This window comes from Periplaneta americana, chromosome 14 (genome assembly GCF_040183065.1).
Source record: "Periplaneta americana isolate PAMFEO1 chromosome 14, P.americana_PAMFEO1_priV1, whole genome shotgun sequence".
Classification (NCBI taxonomy): Eukaryota; Metazoa; Arthropoda; class Insecta; order Blattodea; family Blattidae; genus Periplaneta; species Periplaneta americana.
Window position 1 is genome coordinate 1,307,304 of NC_091130.1, and position 24,116 is coordinate 1,331,419.

General features: G+C 38.1%; 1 protein-coding gene and 1 non-coding gene across 7 annotated transcripts in view; one reads left to right on the forward strand and one right to left on the reverse strand.

Annotated features, from left to right (window-relative positions):
* The window catches only part of LOC138713062 (protein SCAI), a 31,039-nt gene continuing 6,923 nt past the window's right edge, over window positions 1-24,116 (reverse strand). For 2 of the 6 annotated variants that reach the window (XM_069844792.1, XM_069844795.1), the window contains exons 5-16: window positions 23,839-23,935; window positions 23,596-23,753; window positions 22,091-22,184; window positions 19,879-19,998; window positions 17,979-18,135; window positions 17,348-17,434; window positions 17,175-17,265; window positions 13,621-13,775; window positions 13,383-13,553; window positions 11,741-11,841; window positions 11,568-11,627; window positions 1-1,563 (exon numbers count right to left, since the gene is read on the reverse strand). In XM_069844792.1, coding sequence (XP_069700893.1) covers window positions 1,420-1,563; window positions 11,568-11,627; window positions 11,741-11,841; window positions 13,383-13,553; window positions 13,621-13,775; window positions 17,175-17,265; window positions 17,348-17,434; window positions 17,979-18,135; window positions 19,879-19,998; window positions 22,091-22,184; window positions 23,596-23,753; window positions 23,839-23,935 — 1,435 coding nt within the window. In that variant the 3' untranslated portion in view covers window positions 1-1,419. The remainder of the gene's footprint in view (window positions 1,564-11,567; window positions 11,628-11,740; window positions 11,842-13,382; window positions 13,554-13,620; window positions 13,776-17,174; window positions 17,266-17,347; window positions 17,435-17,978; window positions 18,136-19,878; window positions 19,999-22,090; window positions 22,185-23,595; window positions 23,754-23,838; window positions 23,936-24,116) is intronic. The other 4 variants (XR_011335787.1, XM_069844796.1, XM_069844794.1 and 1 more) reach the window with 4 other exon arrangements.
* Window positions 7,305-7,381, forward strand: TRNAY-AUA (transfer RNA tyrosine (anticodon AUA)). Its single transcript has one exon. It is a non-coding gene; the product is annotated as a tRNA-Tyr (tRNA).

The following is a 24,116-nucleotide window of genomic DNA, read 5'->3' on the forward strand; positions in this document are numbered from 1 at the left end:
AATGGTTTCTGTATTGTGATATTAATTTAATATCTCATTTTGTTTGAACTTCCGTGAGAGTAAGCTATGCTTTCTGCACAATAGTTAATGTTTTGTACATTTTTTTTTTTTTTGGTTTACAATGGTTGTAAACAAAGTAATCCAAATTCTGTGATTGAAGAGACATTCAAATAACAAATCTAATTTATCTTACTAACAGTAACAAAATTAACAAAATAAAATAACGTTACAAAATCTAACCTTTTCTTGCTTCCATTAAATGAAAAATAATGTCATGTGTTACAATACTCTTATTCTGAAGTCTACATCGACCATCACAGTAAGTTGCCTGCATTTCCACCTCCACAGCATCGCTGTCTGACCCTTTTACTTTAGAGGAGCTCAAGACGTAACTTAAATGACTTGGGAAGTCACGGCACTAGAAAATACAAAATGAAGAGGGCCGCGAGAACTGAAAGCAGCAAGACCTCGTACACCCTAACGTGTGACTAGTAACGGAGTAATACTGATGAGTAAAACGAACGAACGAGGTGACTGACAAGCGTCAAAACAAAGGAGCCCACTTATCGGTGCTGCTGTCAACGTCCACACGTGCCGTATCACAAGTGACAGTACACTCAACTAAGGTACTGAACGCAACAGTGATTAGTTCGTACATATAATAGTATATACTTTAAATTGATATGATTGTGAAAATGGTGATCATTCATCTTTAACATTATTATTACATTTCATGAAGCAAAGACACTGAGTACTCCTTATATACAGTGATTACCTACTGCTATGTACATGTATTCTTTCCCTGAAGTGCGGCACCTGCTCATACGAGGAAATTAAACAGTCCAACATGGAAGATGATATCACAAAAATCACACGGGGTCACAAATTTGTTCCCAAAAATCAAGAATACTGTTTGCCTTCCTGCTGGCGCGCCTCGAGCTGGCAGTGTTCTGGAATCGAGTAGTCGCAAGCCAAGCGTCTAGCGGAACTGCACCTACAAGCCTGTCTTTAAAGCTATAAAATGGATCAATTCTCTTGTCCCTTCCGCGCCCCATGCGAGGAAGATGCACTCCTGGCGACGCGACGTTAACTGACTAGAAAGTGACGCACTTGTCGCTGGCTGCGGCAGCGGTCGTCTTGGTGCTGCAGGAGTCGAGCTGCTCCGAGAACGGTGCGAGCTAGTCGCCCGAAACGATTACAGTACGGTGTCTCGGCGGAACCGAGACTTGAGGCTGACGTATTCAAAGCACTGCTGTGACGGACATTCCTAGTGTCAGAACTTGTCTTCATGCCACAGTATGGTAAAAGGAAAAGCATCACTTGTGACAGAGAGAGAATAATGTGGTGATCACTTACATGGCTATCAACAGAGCTGGGCTCCGTGAGAGACATGATACTGTTCCACACGGTAGCCGACGATCAGTCCATCTCGTTGGTGTCCATGAAGTGGCCGCGCACGTCGAGGTGGGACGCCAGGTCCAGCACCAGGTGCTGCAGCGCCGGGTGGTCCAGCAGGTCCCCGTCCGGCAGCGGCGGCTGACAGCGAGGGCGGAACTGCCGGCCCTGTGAGCAACACAACAGCTCATATCACACCTCGTCCTTTGAACAGATGTGTGGATATTCTAACAAACAAAATTCAACATTCTGTGTGTGTATGGAAAGGAATCAGTCGTGTATGGTTACTCAGTTAAAGCTGTCATTTTACTTTTATGAGCAAAAATAACTACCGTGCCAATAATTCCCCACTTCTTCATTTCATCCGTTATATTTGCCTCCTTGTCTCATTATATGGTTCTTTTCAATATTAAACTTGGCTCTGATTGACTGGACGGTGTGACTTTTGGTGTTCCAAATAAGTACTTTAGTACGATTCTAGGCATCTCTCATTGCAGTCCCTACCCGGAGATCGCATTGTCACTCAGTTGTACCTACACTGATTTCACATTTCTGATAATCCTACTTGTCTGTGGTGTAATAATCATGATGAAGATCTGGAACACATTCTTCTATACTGTCCATCCATAAACCACAAAAGAAGTAAATTAAAATCATCAGTACCAGTTGCAGAAGACACAGCCCTGCAGTATATATTGACTACACCCCACCTCTGGCTACTAGCAACAGGCATCTATAATGAACACCGATCAAAATACCCCTCATTTCTCGTGAAAAACAACTGAATAGACTACAGTGGACTATAGTGGACTTTATGTTGTTGGCAAACAGCTGGATACATTAAGAAGATTGATTTGATTTGATTCATTTCATCTGTTCAAGTGTTTTCACAGTCATGCCTTGTGAGTAATCGAAAGGATGCAACTGCACTTTCCCTTGGATACTCAGCAATTATGTTTTGTTATACAATGAGACACTCCCATCTATTATTTGAAACTGCGTGGAAATGGTATGACATTATAACTAATATTTTGAGTTGATTAATCTTTTAACTGTTGAAAATGATACAGACGACAGGGCTTTGTAAGATTTTACTTCCCTTCTTAGCAAGAAGTGAGCAGTTTCATTACCAGGTAATCCACAGTGTGCAGTACCCATTAAAAATTATCCTTTTGTTAAGCTTCATCAGATGGTGTATAATTGTCCAACAGTCAGTTATTTTTTTACTTTTAGCTAATAGACTGATTGTCATAGCAGTAATAGCTGCTTTAGAATCACTGAATATGACAACTTGTTGAAAATAAGAGATCTAATACAACAGATTTTGAAGTGTTGAATAGATGCCTTCAATTTCCTCATCAGAATTTGTAGCGCCATTTGGGCTGGACAGCAGGGATCCATCAGTGAAAATATGAACTCATTCTTTGTTATGGAATCTACTATGAATAGTTTCCAATGCTAGCGATTTTAGGACATCATTTTGTAGTGTCACTCTTTTTGGTATCTTCAATCAGGTACAGATAATACTCTATTCCCATCGCTTGTTTAGGGTTAGTTTTATGAATTACATTTTCTTTACTTGTTGGGAGATTTATCTTTTTCTTAATCTCATGTACTTTAGAGAACATTTCTCTGATATTTAAAGTTCACTATGAAGTTTTGTAGCTCTCAGTTGCTAAATGGAAGTCAGATCAATTCTTCGTATTGAATAACAGCATCCCTTCCTAAGTTCATATTGAGTAGTGGACTGATGAACTAACTACGATTGCATTGCAGGTATTGCATAGATTGGACGGCTCCTGTAATTAATCGCAGACTTTGATTTTCTCATTGCTTTTGTAGTATACCTGGAAACGAGAAAGTCGATAATACTGCAAAACAGGCAACATATTTGCAACCAAGACCTCTTCAAGTGATATCTCTATCCAGTGCTTTTGCTTCAGTAAAGTCTCATTTTACAAACCTATGGATCAACAATTGGCTCTTTTCTGACAAAGGAAAAATTTTACAGTCTGTACAAAAGAAACCAAATGACCTGGAAATGTACAAAAACTTGCCCAGACATGTTCAAACATTTTTAACAAGAGCCAGAACAGGTCACATTGTCACTCAATTGTACCTACACCGATTTCACATTTCTGATAATCCTACTTGTCTGTGGTGTAATAATCATGATGAAGATCTGGAACACATTCTTCTATACTGTCCATCCATAAACCACAAAAGAAGTAAATTAAAATCATCAGTACCAGTTGCAGAAGACACAGCCCTGCAGTATATATTGACTACACCCCACCTCTGGCTCCTAGCAACAGGCATCTATAATGAACACCGATCAAAATACCCCTCATTCCTCGTGAAAAACAACAACTGAATAGACTACAGTGGACTATAGTGAACTTTATGTTGTCAGCAAACAGCTGGATACTGGTACATTAAGAAGATTGATCTTTTTAAGATTTGCTGTTATTGAATTTTCACCTCAGTATGTAATTACTGGTTTTATGTAGACATTATTAGCAGTAATAAGAGCTTTCTTGAACTTCCTCATTCCATGCCTGACAAACATTTTGTAGGTGATAAGTGTATTTCCTTAATGTATGTTCTAAGCAATTCCATTTTCATTTATTTACTTCTAATTTAATTCCTTTTTAACTTGTTTTTTTTTTTCCTATCGATCTATGTTTGAGATTTTTTCTGGTCGTCTGGTTCTTAATATTCTCTGTAAGATCTATTCGTGAATACTTTCAATTCATTTTCAATCGTTTTACTTGTCTTCCTACACAATAAAACTCACTTGATGTTACTGCTGATCATCTTCACAGTAGCAGACTTGTGTCATAATAATATATGGAGAAATTATGTTAATTCTGTTCCAACCTTCTTCTCTCAGCCCTTCAAAGCTTTAAGATAATTCGACAGTGCATTGAAGATCGTAAAACATGAATAGTGAACTCCTTTTTTGTAACAGCTGAGACTAACAGAGTGCACCAGTAGATGGAGATCTGGTTTGTGACTATTAAAATTATGAATGTTCTGTTTGTACTAAAATATCTTGATTTTTAACTTAAAACATCATTAGGGAAAGGACATACGAACAAAGTGAAATCAAAATTTCTAAATTTCAGTAATCTTTACACATACTGCTTTTCTTCTGCAGAAAAAGGTAGTGGAACTCTGTGTAGCTATGCGAAGTATGCCATTTTAAAGGTGTTCATATCACCAATAGAAGATAAGGATCTTAATGCATAACAAGGCAGAGATGAATTTGTATGTATGTATGTATGTATGTATGTATGTATGTATGTATGTATGTATGTATGTATGTATGTATGTAATCCACTCTTTCCAACACAGCTTCATTTCTTATTCTGTCTGTTCATTTCACATGCTTCATTCTTCTTCATATCCACATTTCAAAAACTTCTATTCGCTTTTCCTCACTTCGTTTAATGTTCATGTTTCTGCCCCATAAAATATCACACTCCACACAAAGCACTTCACAAGTCTCTCTCTCTCTTTTTAATTATGTTTTATTTAACGATGCTCGCAACTGCCGAGGTTATATCAGCATCGCCGATGTGCCGGAATTTTGTCCCACAGGAGTTCTTTCACATGCCAATAAATCTACTGACATGAGCCTGTCGCCTTTGAGTACATTTAAATGCCATCGAATTGGGTCGGGATTGAACCTGCAACCTCGAGCACAGAAGGCCAGCACTCTACCGACTGCGCTATCCATGCAGACTCTCTCTTAGTGTGTGTGTGTGTGTGTGTGTGTGTGTGTGTGTGTGTGTATGTATGTATGTAATCCATTGTTCCAATGTCAGAACATGGGTACTTCCTGATGGAGGTTTCAGTACCTACAAGAAGTTTTTTTTTGTATGGAGGAGGGACTCGAAGGCTTGCACTGCAGCCTGGGGCTTATTGTGCTTACCACGCCTATTCTTATGAATGATTTGGTAGCTGAACAGCCATGCTCTTGTACAAGTACAGCACACTGCACTGTGAACTTAACTGGGGCTATGGTATGGATGATGATGATGACATGTGAATTAATGATGGTGAAACGAGTCGGAGGTCCAATGCCGAAAGTTACCCAGCAATTCTGCTTCAATTGGTTCAGGAACATCCCTGGAAAAAACTCAAACCAGTAAATTTTTCCAACCAGGATTTGAACTTGGACCCGCTTGTTTCACTGTCAGATGCGCTGACTGTTACTTCACAGCGGTGAACTACAAGGACTTGACTTATAGGGACAGAGGGACAAGCGGTGAGCTGAGTGCCTACTGGGACGCGAGAGAGGAGAAATTTAGTTCACAGGCTCTGATTCAGGCATGGATGGTTTTAACATCTGAAAGTCCCTCCAGGAGGATTTGTGCTCCAAATTTTTGCATCCTGAAAAATACATTGACCCGAGCCATATTTGAACCCGCAAACTTGTGTCTAGAGGAGAGTGCTTTACCCCTAAACCACTGGGGATGACAGAGCTCAATTTAGGATTACTATATTCTATGTGTGTGTCCAGTTCAAGTTATTATGTAGTCCCAAAGCAAGAAATTTTGTGTTTATAGATTCTTTGAGATCAGTTATTTAATTTTAAAGTGAGAACTATTATGCACACTGTATTTGATTACACTGGTTTTATCAACAATAAGTGCTAGTTTATTTTCTTTAAACCAATCATTCACTCGGTTTAATACTACATTAGAAGTGTTTGTAAACCAATGATATTGTTTACTTGAGATAATCTGCTGGGATAAATAATTTCTACTCGTAGTTGAAGCGAAGTCATTAATATAAACTAGAAACAATAATGGCCTTAACAAGATGAAGACAGCAGCTGACAAAATTCCTGCTCAGTGAAGTGAAAATATGCGAGACAAGTGACTTTTTGAGCGCAGTTTGGGATCACAGTGATATCAAATAAAATATCCACAATCTTTACAGATTGCTGGGTTCTAGTGGTCTAGTGCCTTCTTAGGTAATGTATCTACCTTCCCCCTTGTTCTGACAGCTGGTTTTCGCAACTCATTGCAGAAATGTACTGAACAGATTCCGAGTCTGAGGGTTGCTAAGTTTATATTTTTTTTTATTTCCATGTTAGTCTATGTTTAAAATTAACACTGTGGGTCACTTATGGGGATCTTTCTCGCATTTCCAATAACAGAGGCAGAAATGTGTTGCTTCTTTCTTTAATGCAGTGTCTCACTATCTTACTTATTCCAGTGTTTGCAGTCAGAGCACGTTTTTGTTCCTTGAAAGAAGGGAACATGGCAACACAGTCTTGAACTGCTCAACGTGACAGTTCTTTTCTGCTCAGAGAAGTCTCTGTGTTTGGCAGGTAGCAGAGCACAGGATGTGATAGTAATAACTAGGGACCTGAAAATTTCGCATTTTCGAAACCCGGGAATTTTTAAATTTAGGGGTAGAAAGTATTTTTAAGTAATTGATTAATTAGCGGACTTACTTGTGTTAATTATGTAAGCCGCACAAACTTACATAATTAACACGAGTAAGTCCGCTAGTTAATCAATTACTTATTATCACCATTTAATGCGAGGAAAATTCGTTCCGGCACCGGGAATCGAACCCGGGACCTCTCAGCTCTACGCACTGAGTGCTCTTTCCAACTGAGCTATGTCGGGACATGATCCACGGTGCCGGCCGAACTCCTCTCGTAATGCTTTACGGCCTTAATACCTGCAATATTCAATGAGGTGGGCAAGACCTCATATATAATGAATATGTGATGTATTAACTGTTAGCAGTTGTCACAACTAATGTTGAATATGGCCATAAAGTCATTTAAATATGCGCTCCTGCATGTATGACTTACATTGTTTAAAGTGCAGGTAGTAAGGCCGTAAAACATTACGAGAGGAGTTCGGCCGGCACCATGGATTGTGTCCCGACATAGCTCAGTTGGAAAGAGCACTCAGCGCATAGAGCTGAGAGGTCCCGGGTTCGATTCCCGGTGTCGGAATGAATTTTTCTCGTCTTAAATGGTGATAATACACATTGGCTACTTCATAATAGTCGTATAATATTCAATGAGGTGGGCGAGACCTCATATATAATGAATATGTGAATTACTTATATTCAAGTGTTAAAAGTAGTGTACGCAAGATTCAAAATAAAGTATTTTTCTTCATCTGTAAGGTGATTTAGCATGATTTTCTTGCAGAACTGAAAATGCGAAAAATGCGAATTTTCTAACAAATTGCGAAATCACAGAAAAATATTATTTAATAGTGATTTATCAGTAAAATGATATTTTTCCAGTGAAAAGCGCATTACATATATGCAAAAATTAAAGTCGCTTCTTAAATAGGCCTACTCAAAACATGTTGATCGATTATCTCTTTATCAATTGTTGTCAGCTCAATTCGATAAATTTCAGCTATAACAGTTCGTGAAAAAGCTCAGCAGTATTCCATTCATGGACTGTATGCTTCAGACGCTAAGACAATTTTTTGTAAATTCTGTAATTGCCGCGTTGGAGAATAAAGCATTTTCAAAATGTTGTTTGCAAGTACTGTGGACACCAACAAACAACGCGTTTCATCACAGTGTAGTGCTGTTGTTCCAGACAGACGCTGTAATTTGAAGGAGGAAAATGCCAATTGTTCACAATGTTTTCTTTTGAGAAATGAAAGGTAGAATGTACGAAGTTTCCTTTGGAAAAAAATAGATGCTAATTTGGAAAAAAGTAAATGCTAATTTCAGAATAACAGATGCTAAAAATTCAGGTCTCTATAGTTCCGCTGCTCTAATTTCCGGCAGCCAATCACGTTGCAGGTCGACTACATTTAAACGTGTGCGTCTTGTGATTCGCTGATGAAGATGTTATGTATTTCCTAAGGCTCGATAAATACTTAATATAATCGCCCACCATTTTGGCTCTTTCATTGGCGTTCGCAGAAAGCACACGAAGACGTTAATTGCCGCTCAATTAGAGTGCGTTTGATTTATTATCATAGGAGCTACGACATGATAATGTTTAACGGTGTGGGAAATAGATTCCTCGTCTGGTAGCTAGGCAACGAAAGAACAAAAATGGCGAACGATACTACCTACCTAGACTTCATAGAGCATTCACTTCCTAAGACGTAAGCAAAGAGGAGTCTCGCTGTGAATAACAGCGTCGCGACTATAGTGATAACTATTTAGTGGAAGTTGCGTGAATAATGTTGAGACAGTGAGGCACTACATTAAAAGAAGAACCAGTACCGGTGTCTCTTTGTTTCATTACTTCAAACCTGCCATTTTTTAACCAAATTATCTGCTGGTGTGCCACGAGAAGATGAAAATAATGAAGGTTGTAGCAGAAACTGGGAAGAGTAATAAAAAAGTGGGTCCACGAGAGTCAACATTCAGTAAACATATTTTCTCCTAAATCCCTCAAAATCCCCCCCCCCCTCCCCCTCCGATTGGGAACCACTGGTTTAGGTTATACGAGTGTACCGCGGGATTTTAAATTACACTTTTAGTGTGCCATATGTTGAAAAAGGCTGAAAACGCTGCTTTAAACACACGAGAAATGTGTCCATGAACAAGATATAGAGTAGAGTAACATGATACAAAGAAAAGCATAAACTTCACATCTCAAGCTCGGACTTATTCAAGGGTAGTTGGTTGTTAACCCATGCGAAATTTATGAAAACATAACTACATTATTTTGTCACAGCTAAGGGTCTAATACTCACAAGTATATGTTTTTCTTATATCCTCTTTCTACTCTTTACATACGTACTAGAAGTTCTAATAAATTTCTTTACTTCTTGAAAAAAATTAATAAAACAAACAAATTTTAATTAATAATTACAGACACCCACATGCATTGCCACAATAATAATTATTTTCTCTTTCCCTACATTTATTCCACAAAAATTGTAATCACAGACTTAGAGTGGTACAAAGTATTCTTGTCAAATATTATGGTCTTGGGTCTTGGAGTACATTTTAATCTTTAAATCATTAATCTCTTTCTCTCATATTATTTTTCATTTCATTTCATTTATTATATTCCATAGATCTTACATTAGCATTGAAGCTTTAATATGTGGGTCAAGTCAAGAATTATAGCATTTTTTCGCTGAGGTGAAATGAGGCCGAAGATTCGCCACAGATTACCTGGCATTTGCCTTACTGTCGAGGAGAACCTCGAAAAAACCAATCAGGTAATCAGCCCAAGCAGGAATCGAACCCAAGCCCGAGCACAGCTCCAGATCAGCAGGCAAGCAAGTCTGCCGACTGAGCTACCTTGGTGCAGTACTTAACAGGCAGACTGGTTCAGTTTACAAACCTAAACAATTATTCATCAGTTGAACTAAGAAAAAAATATAATATATAGCATGTAAATTAATTCAATTTAAAAGCATAAACAATTCAATCAGTTTAGATATACAAAAATAGATAATACACATCATGCAGATTAATTCAATTTACAAGCACAAACAAGTCATCAGTTACGCTAATCAAAAAATATATAACACATAGCGAGCGATTATTCAATTTACAAGCATACTTTAGTTGGGCTATGCAAAACTGTACAATACACAGCAAGTATATTTTCCTATTTAATTTACAAGCATATACAATTCATCAATTGTGTAGAAACTATGAGTATGTAGAAATGTAGGTCAGAATAATTTTAGTGTCTTTAAGTAAATCTTACAGGGTAGCATTATTATATATCTGGTGAGATAACCTGAAAATTTCATAAGTCTAGCCCAAATAGTTTTTCTACAACTGTACTAAAAATTTGGAAAATGTACGTTTCCAAAACAACGTTTAAAGTTAAATGTATATTACTAAGGGATACAAAATATATAATATATATAACTTTCACGTATTAATGAAGTAAGTTTGAAAATACCAGTACCTTAGTTGACTGAAGATCTGGATATAAGTAACATCAGTGTCCATAAACTACGACAATATCTTAGGAAACAAGAGTACGACAAATGGTGTGCGCTTCCACATAAAGGAAAAGGTGTTATTTTATTTCAAGAATATACTCCCGGAAATAAATGGATTTTTTCTAAGGAGGGTCTGTCTTCCTCTGAATGGCGGGACGCAATTAAAATGAATGCTAACGTAGCACCAGTGAGAAATCTTCATGGGAGATCCTTGCAACGAGATTGAAACCTTAGCACACGTCCTAGGATCCTGTCAGCATGGAGAACTCCTGAGAAATTCACGCCATCATAACATCCGAAAACTAATAACACAAGCCCTTAGAAAAAGATCCTTCGAGGTCCATGAAGAGGTGCACTGCGTTGCGTCTGAAGGCGGCGGAATTAGAAGAGCGGACATCGTGGCTCTAGACAAGACTAATAGTAAAGGCTTTATACTGGACCCAACTGTTAGATTTGAGATGAGCCAGACCCAACCATCCGAGGTCAACAAAGAGAAACAACAAATTTATGAGCCTACTATTCCGTATTTTCGAGAAAAATATCAGATGGAAGGCACCTGGGAAGTACATGGTTTAATGATTGGAGTGAGGGGCACCATCCCACGATCAACTGTAAACACTATCAAAACATTTGGAATCCATGACATCATTCCAAAAATAATTACTTCTAGCATTAAAGGGTCTGTGGCGATTCTGAAAAATCATTTATACGGAATATCATAATCCCCTCCCCCTCTTTCTATCCGTTAGTGTGCGATTGTTACAATATATGTACAAAGTTATTATTTCTTAAATTTAAGTTCCTAGTTCACATTTTAATTTGACTCATCTATTTTACTGTAATCGTTATTCTGTGTTTGTGGCAACCCAGGATGCCTGGGCAGACTATTTCTTGGAAATAAATTATATATTCGGCTTGGAAGTCATCTTCAGTTAGTTCATTACACGTCAAAGTTATATATATTATATATTTTTTATCCCTTAGTGATAGACTGTTAAAAGTTGTGTAATCAAGATGTACAGTATACTACTGGTTGTTAGGGCACCATGATTTGAATAAACATATATTTTAATAAGTGCATATATCCTATGGATATATACAGTTTTTTTTAGAAAAGAATGCTGTTTCATATGACAAAAGTAAGAAGTTTGCAATCTTTTTTAATATGTTAACAACCAACTCCCTTCAATCAATCTGACGTCTACACAGTGAACTACCATGGGTACCTAGCAGAAGGTCAGTACATACACTAAAAAGCAGTAGACCATCACGACTTTCGCTGCCAATAACACATTGTATAATTTCCATCTGAAACAAAATCATAAACATGAGTGATCCCTCTCCATGCAAGAACAGCTGCTGCTCAGCTCATCAGAGACTGGCTCTAGCATGCGCAGTTCAAGTGTTTGGGGCAGACGTACCTTGAAGGAGCGGTGGAGGTGCAGCACCACGTCACAGAACACATATCGCAGAAGAAGTAATCTCAGAAAATCGTCCCCAAAGAATTGAAGGTAGGACGCATCTGTAACGAGGAATACTGTTAACAGGACTTGTAAAGAATTAAGACACAAAAATATTGTAACATTCTTCAGGTGGAATAATACTTTGTGTACAATGCATAGCACTTCATGATTTATGTACTATTTTGCTTGGGAAGATTTTGGGCACCAGTATATACAATCTGCTCTGCTAACATGACAAGCTTGGGGCAACTAATACATCAACAAAGATGAGCATGAGTCAAGACCTGGTCCCCAAGACAGGCATGCTGTATTCATGTACAGAGCGGAGAAAATGCTTGTACGAAATGTTAAATTTTACAAATGTAATCTACATCTTACGATGTTTGGTGACGTATACACGTCCGTTGATGTGACATATTAATGAATTTAAATACTATTATAGTCACAATCATGCCATGGTATGAAAGAAAAATTTCACTTGATAGCTCAGTGGTAGAGCGCCTGACCGGAGAACAGGAAGTCGCAGGTTCGATTCCCGCTCGAGGTTGTGAAATTTTTCTTTCATACCATGGCATGATTGTGACTATAATAGTATTTAAATTCATTGTTAAATTTTGCTGCTGTCTTTTTATTCGGGAAAAGAAGTTCTTTCACGTGCTAAAAATGTATAACAAGGGAGCTGCGTTTAGCAATTGTCGGATTTGAACTTGTGAACTCACTTGAGATGTGAGGTGTGCAAGCACTTACCTTTTACTCCAGTAGAATTCAAAGAACAGACTTGTGAGGATTAATGGTTAAATAATTTAAGTTGTTGGATTGCGAACTTAATTCCAAGAGTGATGTACCATAGAAAACAAAAGTAATAATCATGATCACAATAATTTGAATGTAGTTATCTGTTATCTTGTGTAATTAGAGATATTCATTTCCTTAAGGGGTTACATACACCTTCTACCATGAGTTTTATTTTATTCCCCCATATCTTTAAGTACTATTTTCATCGTATTTTATTTCCTTTATGTATGAAAATTGCTCTTCAATGTAGAAGAAAACACTTTTTACCTGCAAGAAAAGTTATTGGAATTGTGAATTTTCAAAATTCTCATTTTGTGAATTGTATCAAACTGCTTTTAAAAATTACTCTCGAGATCTTTAATATTTTTTAGTAGATCTTTTTTTTTTTTTTTTTTTTCATATTAACAAGCGCTATATCAATGGTAAGAATATCTGTACTGCAAGAAGAACATTTTTTTTTTTTTCATATTTTAAAATTTTATAAGATTTTTTTTTTTCTTTTCTAAATTTCTGTTAAAGATGAGTTAAAAATTGAGCTACAGTTTGTTGATATTGCTAAGAAAAAGGCTCATGCAAAATTTCATGCAATTATCTGAAAAATTGTGGAAGATATGATTTAAATAGTACAGTTTTGTGAAAATGAGCAATAAACTTACATATTATGTTGCACGGTAGAACATTTTAATGCATAATATGGTCAAGTTTATACTGCAGATATCTTAAAATTTCTTTCACTAATATAAAGCTAAAAGATCATATGGAAGGTGTATGTTCCCCATAAACCAGACTGCTGCTGTGAACTGACCTATTCGGCACCGTGTGAAGAGTCTGCTGGCCTCCGTGACGAATCTGTCGATGAAGGACTGACACCGCTCCCACAGGTGGATGGGGATGCTGAGGATGTTGCAGATGAAGCAGAACGCCGTGAGCGGGCTGTGCAGGAACAGCGTGAACAGACTGCCGTTGTGCTGGTGGTCTGCAACAAGGACAGCCCCTAGCATCCGTGCCCGTGGCCTCACGGCAGCGTGTGCGCGATGGCTTACCTTGGAAGGCTGCGGGGATGTCCTGTGGGGACATGAGTATCACCAGGGGCTGGCCGAAGTAGCGCGGCACGTGCTGGAACACGAAGCTGTTGTCCGAGTCCACGATGATGAAGAACGGTTTTCGCGTGAACGGGTACAGGTCACCAGGGTATAGGCTGCAATGAGAGACACGGTTTCACATTTTAGAGCTGTGGAATTTATTTTATCACTGTGTCAGATGTAGAAACGTCCAAATTCTCAAGCAACTGGGTTCGCTTTCCTTCCTTTTTCTGATGCTGCAGCCAATACATACTGGGTGTCTCAATAAAATATATGTTTTTAGTGTTTTATATTTCACAAAGTTGATACAATACGATGCAATACAGCCTGTTTTCAGGTAAAAGTTAGGGATTATATGTATATATATATATATATATATATATATATATTTTCTTGTGGTGAGTACTTGACTTTTTGTCATTCACCCACATCAAGCTGTCACTGCACAGGGTACGCCATAGGAGATTGTCTAAGCTACACCCGCAATGAGTTGAGATGATGATGGAAATTCGTTGGGATGCGACAGGAGGACCGGAGCTTCCAGAGAAACATCTGGATCACGGGCTTGCCCAACACACACACACACACACACACAAATTCCACAATTTGGGACATCTGGCCGAAATCTACGTCTGACCACTAGGATCCAGAATACAAAGCAGAGGTTAAATAAAAAATACAATATGATTGCGGAGAGAATACGGAACAATGATAAATTAAAAAATAAAGTACAATTTGATTTCGGAGAAACATGAGATGAAAGTACATTGAAGAGTAATGAAATGAAGTGAAAAAAAATTACATAGTATTATACAAGTGATTGTGTAAAATGTATAATGAATCTCTCAATACCATTAGACAAATTTTGTTAATGTTCTCATTAGAAAATTTAAGAGAAAGGAGAATGGTTTTGGTTAACTTAAATGAAGTTCCCCTAGCGCCAAAAAGAAGTCCTTTGACTTCCCATGTATTAATATTCATTTTGTATCTCTCACTGAAGTGAGGAATACATGGGTTGTAAATAGACTTCTTTTCATCGTTAACGTTATTGGCTTGTTGATCATCCTTCTCAAAACGGACAGTGGGGTCAAGAATGAGGCTTCTTTGATTCCGGCGATCGATGGCTATAATGTCTGCTCTTCTCGTTGACCCATTCTCAGCACTTCTTCGTAAACCTCCCACTTTGCCTTCCGAAGAGTGGTTGCGATGGAGCTTCTCACTTTATGGTGGCGATTGTTCCTCAGTAGTTCTCCTTTAGGGCAATAACCCAAAACATGCCCAAGGGTTTCTACTTCGCTGCATCCTGGATGAAGACACTTTTGATCTTGAAAGGAACGACCTGGCACCGATCGTACTGCTGTGATGCCTGTGGACATCCCTATGGCATTGGTTCACTCTGAGGATGATATCCCTCTTCTATCACCAATCCAAGAGTTGCCCTTTGGATCCTCACTGTAAGCCACCACTCCCTCGCCTTCCCGTGGAAGACGAATTGGGGGTATGCCGGGGATCAAACCTGAGTCTAGCACTCTAACCACTAGATTACCATGGTGGCACAACTTTGCGAAATGTGGAACACTGAAAATAGGTACCAGTACAGTCTATTGTGGCGCCATTTGGAATATTCTGGTTGCCTCAGGAGCGTGCGCGCGCATCCAGCGAGAAGGAAGGCGTGGGGAAACTGAACTCGAGCTTCAGTAGGCGCTGTAGCGCGGCACGGAGCGAGGGGAAAGAAAACTACAGGAACAGAGTGGAGCGGAGACAGCAGGGGAAGCCTCTAGAAGCGTAATCCTCTCGTAAGCCACGCGAATCGAAGATTCGAGATGTTACGGTTTAGTAATAAAAGCGTGAGCAGTCTTCGCAGCAGTTAGTCAGCCTTCAAGTCTTGTCTTGGACAGCGGCGACGTGCAGTGAACTTGAATGAGTCCGTAACTGTGGCAGTATCCAGGCGAGTGCGACGTATCCGGAGGCTTGGGTTCGAAGTCCAGGGAACCGCATCTGGAAGGCTTGGGTTCGATGTGTAGTGAACTATATCTGGAAGGCTTGGGTTCGACGTACAGTGAACTTGAGTGAGTGAGCTAGAACTAGCCAAGGCGAACGAACTGTTAACTGTGAACTGACAGTTTTGTTCTGCACATAGTGCTTTGTGAACATTAGTTGAAATTAGGAGTACATTGTTGTTCTTCTCAATAATACACGTGAATTGTCATTGTCGTCGTGTGGAGTGCAGTAACGACTATTGTGTTGCTGTGTTGAGTGGAATACCCATTGTTGTAGGGTGATTGTTAAGAATAAAAGTCACATTGTGACAGGAGTGGTGATTAAAAATAGAAATAAAAGTTACAATATTTTACTGGCGCACCCAGTATGTGACATAATGCAATGTATTACTCAGTTGTTACAAATCAGCGGCTTTTGTAAATAGAGGGTTACAGGAAATCTAATCTGTATTATAATGGACTCTCACTCTCATGATAATGGAACAGCAGAAAATCTGTTATGTTAATATACGGCACTAGAAAATAGATTAGAAACAACACAGAAACTCCAAATAAAATGCAACTATCTCATGGGAATAAAACATCACAGGCCATGACTAAAAACATGGAAATTTCTTGAACAGATTTATTTAAGACCCTTGAATAATATGTTGTAATAAGTCTTGAATAAAAAAGGGAAAATCTCGCATGAGAACATTTTTTTTTTAAACTGCTGAACCTGTACTGCTTTACGAACTCTGCATATAACAGCAGTGAAATTAGCTGTACAAGTTGGATGAACACTCAATTCTTATTTTAGTAGATGCTTAAGGGAAATATTTGTCACACACAGATTTCTGTCTATTCATATTTTATCCTTAGCTTCGTTTTAATGTTGGTGAATAGGTGCAGTACTGAAATTCGTGGCTAAAAATGCTGGAAACAAACTTTTGATCCTACAATAACAGAGTTCCTGTATTATTCACTCATTTTAAGTTTTTCGCGTATTGTGATTAGGGACCTGAATTTTTAGCATCTATTGTTCTCAAAATTCGCGTCTATTTTTCTGAAATTAGTACCTACTTTTTTACTCTTTCATGAGCAGTTGTAGTTGTTTGCCCATTTTATGAAGGGGCTCGTGTCTCACAAGTCCAGCCAACTCTGCCAATGAAACTAGAATAACTATCCAATGTGCTGCGATCTCAAAAGCAAATAGCTGAGTAAACCGACACAACGAATTTTAGTCAAGTGCATACTTCATTATTGATATATAAAATTTATCGAATCGAGCGGGTAATAATCGATCGACATGTTTTGAATATTTAAAAAGTGCCTTTAATTTTTGTATGTATAGCCTACACAATGCGATTTTGCTTGAAAAATAGCACTTTCAATTCTGCTAGAAAATCAAGCAGATAAAGGAAAATACTTTCTACCCCACAATTTTAAAATTGGCGGATTTCGCGAAATTTTCAGGTCCCTAACTAAGAGTGCCAAGTTCGCAGTTCCTAGAGGCATGTGCAGACCACTCCTCACCAGTGCATCTCCTTGAGCTGGATCGCCTTCTTGTTGGGATGGTCCAGCTCCTTCTTGCTGCTTGTCAGCACGCCGCCCAGGTCGTAGCCCACTGCAACAGTTGCCAAGTAGTTAGAATCCTCTCACTCACTCACTCACCAAGCAAGCAAAATCAAGAACAGCTGCTTGCTTACTGTCTTCGGGGTGCTTCATAGCCGAGAAACACCCGTCTGCAGAGATGTACAGCATCAGCGCTCCACTAGGGGGCAGCTCCTTGAAGCCTGCAACAGCAGCACACAGAATGCACTGTAGTAGCCTATCTGTTCCTACAGCTGATCAAGACTGAAATTCTGTTACATCCAAGTTAAATTTGTGATCAAGGACACCATGCCAGAATCCAATCAATTCTCCATTACATTTCATTACTACCTACCAGTGGTGTCATTCAGTCAGTTCGCATGAACCACTTGTTAAATTTGCTGCAGTTTGTACAACCACTTCTTAAATTTTTAAGTTAAAAAATTAGCTCTTTAAAGAAAGGAAGAACATTAATTCAGCATAAAGAGGGGAACTTCTTTCATTCAGAAATATCATCACAACAAATGCTTGTGTGGTACTCACCTGACGCCAGGAACACCATTACTTGACTGAATGTGGGCTTGTACAGCAGGTTCTTGTGTGGTACTCACCTGACGCCAGGAACACCATTCCTTGACTGAATGTGGGCTTGTACAGCAGGTACTTGTGTGGTACTCACCTGACGCCAGGAACACCATTACTTGACTGAATGTGGGCTTGTACAGCAGGTACTTGTGTGGTACTCACCTGATGCCAGGAACACCATTACTTGACTGAATGTGGGCTTGTACAGCAGGTACTTGTGTGGGTTCTCCCTTTTGATGGGCCGATCACCATTCTCCTGACATGATGACACAAGGGGGTACATTCCCTTCCCCCCTCCTGGCAAGGAATAACCCTTGTCCTGCAAGTAAACTGACATCACTGCCTGGCCGAATGGAACTGTGTCATGTACTGTAAGCAACAGATCTGAGTGTGTAGGAAGGGCATCGGCCTTGTGAGTTGAAAACGTTTTTAATTAATAGTCTAATGGTAACCATACTTGCCACTGGATTCAAGATTCAAGGGTTCAAGCTTTACTAAGGGCAATCTAAATGCTTACCATGGCTTTCTTCAGCATAAAGCAACCCTGTCCCTAAAAAAGGACTCAGGCTAGTTCTTTGGCTGTTTGATAGCTAGCACATGTGAGCTTATGTCTGCTTCACCTTCACCTTCATTAACCAAATTTGGGAATATTTTAATGAAATATTCTAGAGATGGATGTAAAACGTTCTCCTGTGTGAAATATCTACAACCTCTGCATGCCTAAGAAATTCAGTCTCAATTGGAAATTTTTATGCAATTTTTTTCTCTCCTTTTCGGAAGAAATATATACTCTCTTTTCGTTATGATAATTTTGCTTTTCCATAATAATTATCCCTTTGGCTGTAATGTCGTAATAATGGGAGGTAATCAGTTATATTCAATTCAGTTCAATTTATAAGCCATTAAACATACAGTGATGGGCTTCGTCACAAAAAAAAAAACATACATTTGAAAATACACATATAATTGAAAACAGTAAAGTTTAATTGGAATGAAAACACAAAACATTTTGAAACTCTAAAATTAATGAAAACACTTCACTCTTATGTAATAATTGTAACTAATCTAAATAACTTTATTTATTAAAAAATAATTTCGTATGAATTTATGTTAAGAAACTCATCTACAGAGTAGAAAGGATTAATTAAAAGCCAATTATAAAATCTAGCTTTGAAACTATTGGTTGGTAGCTTATAATATTGACTGGGAAGCTTATTATATAAATTCATCCCCATGACAGAAAAATTTGTACCAGTTTTATGTAATCTACAGTATGGAATATTAATTTGTTCACTATTTCTAATTTCATGATCACGTATATTGGCTATTAATGAGTAATTGTCTATATTGTCTATATTTTGTCGAGTGTAAAGGACTAGGTCGTATATATATAAATTTATGACAGTTAATTTCTGTGATTGTTTGAAAACAGGTCGACAATGTTCAAGATAGTTTGATTGACATAGAATTCTAATGGCTTTCTTTTGCAAAATCAAGACACTCCCAATTTTGCTACCTTTCCCCAGAAAATAAGGCATACCTAATTATCGAATGAAAGAACGAAAAGTAGGCACATCTTACATAATTTTGAGAAACACATGTAATAGTTGACAGCACTGATCGATCTGATTTAGCAAAGCACTGCATAGCGTATATATGATCTTGGTTTTACAGAAATCAATAAAAAAAATACTGCTGGGTAAGTGGATTCTCTTTCACTTGCGACATGTGCAACAAATGCATCATATAAAGGATTAGTAGCTTCCTCCACCTTCAACTGAGTATGAGACAGTCTTTAGTGAGGTGAGAGGGTGAAGCAGGATATGCTCCAGCCGTGGCCTACTTAAAAGTATGCAGAAAAACATCTGAGCACTTTCTCTCTGACTATGAGGTAACTGCTTGTCTGAAGATTCTAAATTTTGAAAAGATATCTTACTGTCTGCCGACAGCCTTTGGTAAAATTATACGTTTTTATAGAAACCTGACCTCAGACATATTTATAAGAAGTTTCAATATCAAAGTCCTGCTTTCCCAGGAAAAGTAAATGGGCAGACTCACTCACCAAAGGCACTCTACCCGGTGCTGGCGATGCATCGTAGATGTGGTTGAAGTCGTCCTGGGGCTCCCGTTCCAGGGTCTGCAGCATGCGGAACATATCCATTGTCAGCTCGCTGAACTTCACCTGCGCCACGAAACACACAGCTGAGTCGATGGATTTGGAAATGTGCATGTCACGAAGTTAGACTACGTGATTGAACTATATAAATTACAATAATGACAACTTATGAGAGAAACTAAAAATATTTGTACGTCACACGACAGGCAGCTGTGAAGCTTATGAGGAGCAAAAGCCATGGGGAAGGCACTTCATTACAGAGCTATGCAAATATCTGCAGCAGAAGCTGAGTCATACACCAGTAATGAGAGCAGAGTATCGTATTTAAGTTTGAATTTATTCTGCTATTGTAAGGCAGATTCTTACATAATAATATAATAAAATGTTTCAAGTTCAATCTATGAGATTGATCTATTTTGCAAATGTTTATTTGCTATAACATTGTATATGGAATATTAACGTTTTCGCCTTTTCGGCATCATCAGATATTGTTAAGAAACACGTAATCTAAACCTTGATCAAATTAAACATGTACATTGTAATATGCATGACAAATAGATTTTCATGAGTTTTATGTCGTATGTCTTATAAGTAAAAAGGTTCATGTCGGAAAAGGTTTCCAGGAAATATAAATTTGGAAAGTCGATATGATTGCTGATACATATAACTCATGTTACAAAAACACATATGAAATGATTAAAATGACAAGCGTGTTATACTATATGTTGCATTGAATTATTAACAAATACGAATATCAGCAATAATTAAATATTGGTGGAGAAGACTTAATTGTTGAATTTGTAATTAATTACCGCCAATATTATAAGTAGAATGGTGATGTGATATCAATACATTATTTAAAAGACAATTTATAAAATCTATAATAGGTAATTAATAAAATTAATGATAAATGATTATATAATAATGTTTAGTAATTCTAGCTTAGAGGCACATTCTGGCACACGTAACAAGAACCGAAATGCTAGCCTACACAATGGAAGTACGTGAAGACAGCCACACTAATATGGAACCACTGATCTATCCCTTCAATGTACCAGAAACAATCCTACAAAAATACTGCAAACCTAGTCCTAGACAAATTACATATTACATACTGAAGAGAAACACCGAGAGTTTGTATCTGTCCCATCTTAAAATGAAATTAGGAGATCAGGCCACATGTTGTGTGTGAAACTTGAACAGAAAATCTAAGACAATGACAAGTCACCATTCGTTTCCAATGAAGCGGAGGAGAAAATAGTTTCCCTAACGTATGTTTGAAATTTTGTTATTAATTTTGAACTACTGTATCCAAACAAGTGGGATTGTATTATGTTTCGTGCTGTTTCGCGCATTTTGAAGTGTATTTAAAAGAAATTAACAAAAAATTAAAATATTTAGGGCCTACTCATGACGGAAAAGAAATTAAATTAAATTAAAAAAAAACCGTATGTAACAGGTCTACGAATTTAAAAAAAAAAAAGCCGCCCTAAATAAGGGTTCGATAGATCGGCCTACTAATCAATTCACAATGAACAATCATTAAAAACAATTATGTGACAATTTGAAAGAAAAAAACATTAAGATAAATGATAAGAAAACATAGGAAATCATTTACAATAAAAGTTTGTTGGGTACAAATGATTACTAATTATAGCTAAAGATGATTTTAACACATGAGATCCTATGGCATCAATCGTTGCATCAGAAATTTTAAATTGTTTGAAGTTGATTTAAAGTTTCTCGTGGGATCGTGCCACGGGCACCGAACATGAGCCCAAAAACTGTCCAATGTGTGATGTGGTATTGTGCTCCGAGATGCTGACAACAAGGCTCATAGAGGACTTGTTTTTCACGACACACCTCTTGTGGCTATAAGCACACACATCAAAATTAGGTGCATTAAAACAAAAATAGAATTTCGCAGGTGTGTGTAGTCGAAGTTAAGCAGTGTGCCAAGTTAGATCAAAGTAAGCTTACTTGTCTAGAGTAGGCCTATATCTGTGACACACAGAGATGACTACTTTTGCAACTGATTTATTTCTGAAAACAATTTAAAAGTTGATGAAGATCCTGACTGCTGTCAATGTACTTGTTCAGATAAAGGTAGCGGGCAGTAAGGAATATGATGCAAGGTCAGACTGTGCGATGCACTCACCTGGTCATTGCAGTTCCCTATTATTAATATCTCTTGTAACGTCAAGTTCATCATTGGCGACTTCTCTACAGGCGGTGTCGTCAGTGGACTTAACCTGCAAAGAAGTGCAGTAAACATGATACTTCAATTTTTTAATGTTATGAGCGGAAAGACACTAAGTTAATTTCCAATACATTCCGACTGTGTTATCCAGGCTGTTGTGGCATGGCAGAGGTGTGGCCAGTCCTCGCACACACCGCAAAGTTTTGCATCTTTCACACCATGTTTTGATATTTATTTAGATTGCTGCAATCTTCTTAGCGACTTTGTTTCACAATAATTTACTGTTCGAAATTTTAATTTTCTTGACAACTATTCTTCATCATTGGAGAATGTTAAGGGACATTGCCAAAAAAATGTGGACAAGCCATGTCTATAGCAGTTCAAAAATACTGTAAGGTTATGAGATGTCCCTGCTTCCTGGGGACAGTCCCCAAATTCATACTTTTGTCCCTGGCTAAAATCTGTCCCCACTTTCTAATAAACTTCCGAAATTGTCCCTGTTTTCAAACGCGATTTTATTTTATCATGTGTATTGTTAAGTCAACATCAGGGACATTCACGGTTATTTGAAGGGATGAGAATGATATGATCCTAAGCCACACAGACAAAATTTCACAGGAGAGCTGTTAAAGGTTTAGAGTCCAAAGCAGTATCATAATTTCTTCGGCATATACATACGTCATTTGTTGAGTAATTTTTACAATATTTTAATAGTAGCTTCACCATACATTTAAGAAACGAACTCGCATAAAAAACTACTTTTGTTAAAAGCGTGGCTTTGGACTATTTCATTCTCACCCCTTCATTTATATCATAGGTTCTATTGTTAAGACATTGTAATAAGGGTTGGTGACAATCATAACTGTTAATAGTTGATACATTTCTGTACCATATGGTGAGAAGATCGTGCTCTTAGTTTTCATACACTTTCAATGCATACACTGCCACTGTATTGCTTCACTCTTGTTTCGATTTGAACAAAGAATTCTACGGAATATGTATGATAAGACTTTCTTGTGTTAAATTCTAACGTACCTTGTTTACATGTTTCGACCTTTTATGGGCCATCCTCAGAACTGGTCGTTGTTGGTCGCCTCTTGTTTTGTTTCCTGTGAGGGTGTGTTTGTGTGGTATAATGTAAAGTCAAAGAGTGTGTGTGTTCTGCAATTGAGTTGTGTGTTGAGAATTTCATTGGGGTGTGTTTTCTGTACAGACACGCGAAAACACACCCCAATCAAATTCTCAACACACAGATCAATTTCAGAACACACACACTATTTGACAAAACTCTTCATCACACGAACGCACCCACTCAACAGGCGGCGAAGTTGAGATAGCGCCGAGATCTAGTAGGCTCTGAGGATGGTGTCGAATAGCACCGAAACAGCTGTAAGCCGCACATGCTTACATAATTAACACGAGTAAGAGCGCCATTTAATCAATTATTTAGGATTGTTGCTCACCTATGGGACAGCACTATCGTGTTGGAGTCGGCATGCAGGACGCTAACGACGCCGTCTGCCTTGACGAAGGACTTGATTTCCTCGAGCACCAGCGACCACTCCAACTGGTCGTCGGGCTCGTACGTGCTTGTGTAGTCCACGATCTGCTTATCCAGCTCCTGCAAACAGAAACCCTGATGTCAAGCAGCAGGCCTCTAAACTACAGGCTACACATCACAGCAACTTAAAAACGAGGGTACGAACCATGACTAAGTCCCTGACCAGCTTCATCTTCTTCAGTAGCAAACACACGACAATGAACCTTGCGTAGTATCGCAGCTTCTTCACCATCAGGTCTGACCTGCAAGTTTACACACATTGAGCAACAGATATTGATACAATGAAACTTAGGAACTAATTGCTTTTACTAAACTTTTTTAAGCAAAGCTTCTCTTTTAGAGAGTAAAGTTAAAGGCAAAACCTTTGCTTAAAAACAAGTACCAGATGATTTCCAGCAAAGACTAAATTGCAACAAGTGACTT